Below are 1,972 nucleotides of genomic sequence, written 5' to 3'. Positions count from 1 at the left end.
TTTCCATAAGCTAAATAAATAGACCATGTAATCTGTCTATATAAAAAAGAGCGAGTTTATACAGTAGAAGGATCCGTTATACAACATGACAATCGACTGAGCATATATTCACATTCTCGTGTAACTCTTAATACTGCCGAAGCCAAAATAACTTAAATGACATTAGGGATGAGAAGATTTATTAAAATAAGTCATGCGTGGACACCTGCAGATTGTCAAATTGATGAGGTATAATGAGGTATAGATAAGAAAGTTGAATACCTCGGTAATAATTTGTATGGTTCATGCGACGAGTTGTCGAAAAGGAAATTCACCATAGAAGTAAGGCTGGGAGGAGGGGAGGAAGGAAAGGTCCCCCTTTGTTCCTTTGATGTTGGCTACCCCCGAAAATTGGGGAAAGTCCTCTGATAGATAGATATTTGTTTGTGCGGAAGTAAAATCCATACCAATATATTCTAACCTAAACAAATAACTATTTACGTAGAAAAGATGTGAGAAGGGAATCCTGCTAATACATTTTATCCTAAGAAAGCATTATCTTGAGGATAAATCTTTGGTAATTGAATCAATGGCAAAAGTTGTTTGCATGAAAAGATAACACATGTTATTACATTTGTCTTAAATAAAAAGGTTTTTATTTGAAAAATGCGTTGAAAAAACATTGCCAATATTTTTATTTTTAACGAATATCGAAAATACAAGTTATTTACTTGGGAAAATGCAAAATACTCAATAGGAGAGTGAATGCAGGATTTGTTAATAATTAGCATAATATTTTAGTGATTGCAACAAAAACGTTAACTTATTCCGTATCATATTTTACTAGAAAGAACATATAGTTTTATATATTAAACACAAAGCGATTAATGAAAATGTCTGCTCAGTATCTTTGATCTAGAATTATGGAAGCATCCCATTGATCACATACCAAGCAGATATGTATATTAATTAAATCAATATTAGATTTTTACGGTCATGATCGGATAAGTCAACTTCAGGTTATTCAAGGGGTCAAAATAGAAATCTAAATCTAAAATATTTGTGAGACACCTTGTAAGCATAGCCTGCAACCTCAAGGACCTAGTCATCCAAAGTCCTTGAAGGACTGCCACAGTCGAACAACCCTTGTGGTTTTCTAACTGCAGTCAATGGACGCTACCTCAAGCTAATGGTGTCCTTATCTATAATGTTTTCCGGTCTCCATTGATTGCTCCCTCGTTTGCACTCTTCAAATTCAGAGTGCAGCCGATGCCAAAAAAACAAACCAGTGGGATAATCAACCACTGAATAGAAAAAACTCAAATATTTGAGTTCCACAGATTTTGTTAACCAGTTCCCTGGATTTCCGTTCCCCTGTCACACCTGGACTGGAATTGGCTCCATGTGGATTCCGTCAACGGTTTCATCGAAAGGCTCCATATTGCCGAAGGATGGCCGGCTCATCTTTTCATCATGAAGTTTGTACATGAAAGACTTGACAACTGCCCAAGTGTATATCACCACAACTAGCAGGGCTAGGGAGGTGCAAAGGTGGATCAGTGTGGTGAAAGCTAGGGTGTACAGCAAGTCGGCTAGGATGAGGAACATGTGCATGCTAGTGAAGACAACCCAGCCGTTTAGTAGTTTAGGTGTTCTCTGCAAAGAAAAATACAAAGATCTTAGAGGATAATTATAAATGCTGTTTAATTATATTAATAACTACGACTGAAGCTAGAAATTTAACACTGTGTTATAGAATATAACCAGCAAATTAAGTGAGATACTAGCTCTGCAATGTACTCACACAGTGACCCAAGGACATGATTGGATGTGATTTATGCTGAACATCAACACACTGGAATTGAATAGGCTTTCTCCTAAATTAGGGATACAATATCATCGAGAAATCATAGGCTTATAATATATATATATATATATATATATATATATATATATATGTATACATATATGTATATATATACATATATATACA

At 35.2% G+C, this 1,972-nt stretch overlaps 1 protein-coding gene across 1 annotated transcript in view; it reads right to left on the bottom strand.

The window, feature by feature from the left end:
* Positions 1-655: 655 nt before the first annotated feature.
* Positions 656-1,972, bottom strand: part of LOC137650525 (uncharacterized) — an 8,840-nt gene continuing 7,523 nt past the window's right edge. Inside the window, exon 3 of the mRNA XM_068383751.1 lies at positions 656-1,635. Coding sequence (XP_068239852.1) covers positions 1,357-1,635 — 279 coding nt within the window. The 3' untranslated portion in view covers positions 656-1,356. The remainder of the gene's footprint in view (positions 1,636-1,972) is intronic.

This window comes from Palaemon carinicauda, chromosome 12 (assembly GCF_036898095.1).
Source record: "Palaemon carinicauda isolate YSFRI2023 chromosome 12, ASM3689809v2, whole genome shotgun sequence".
NCBI lineage: Eukaryota > Metazoa > Arthropoda > Malacostraca > Decapoda > Palaemonidae > Palaemon > Palaemon carinicauda.
This window is presented reverse-complemented; position numbering and strand designations above follow the sequence as displayed.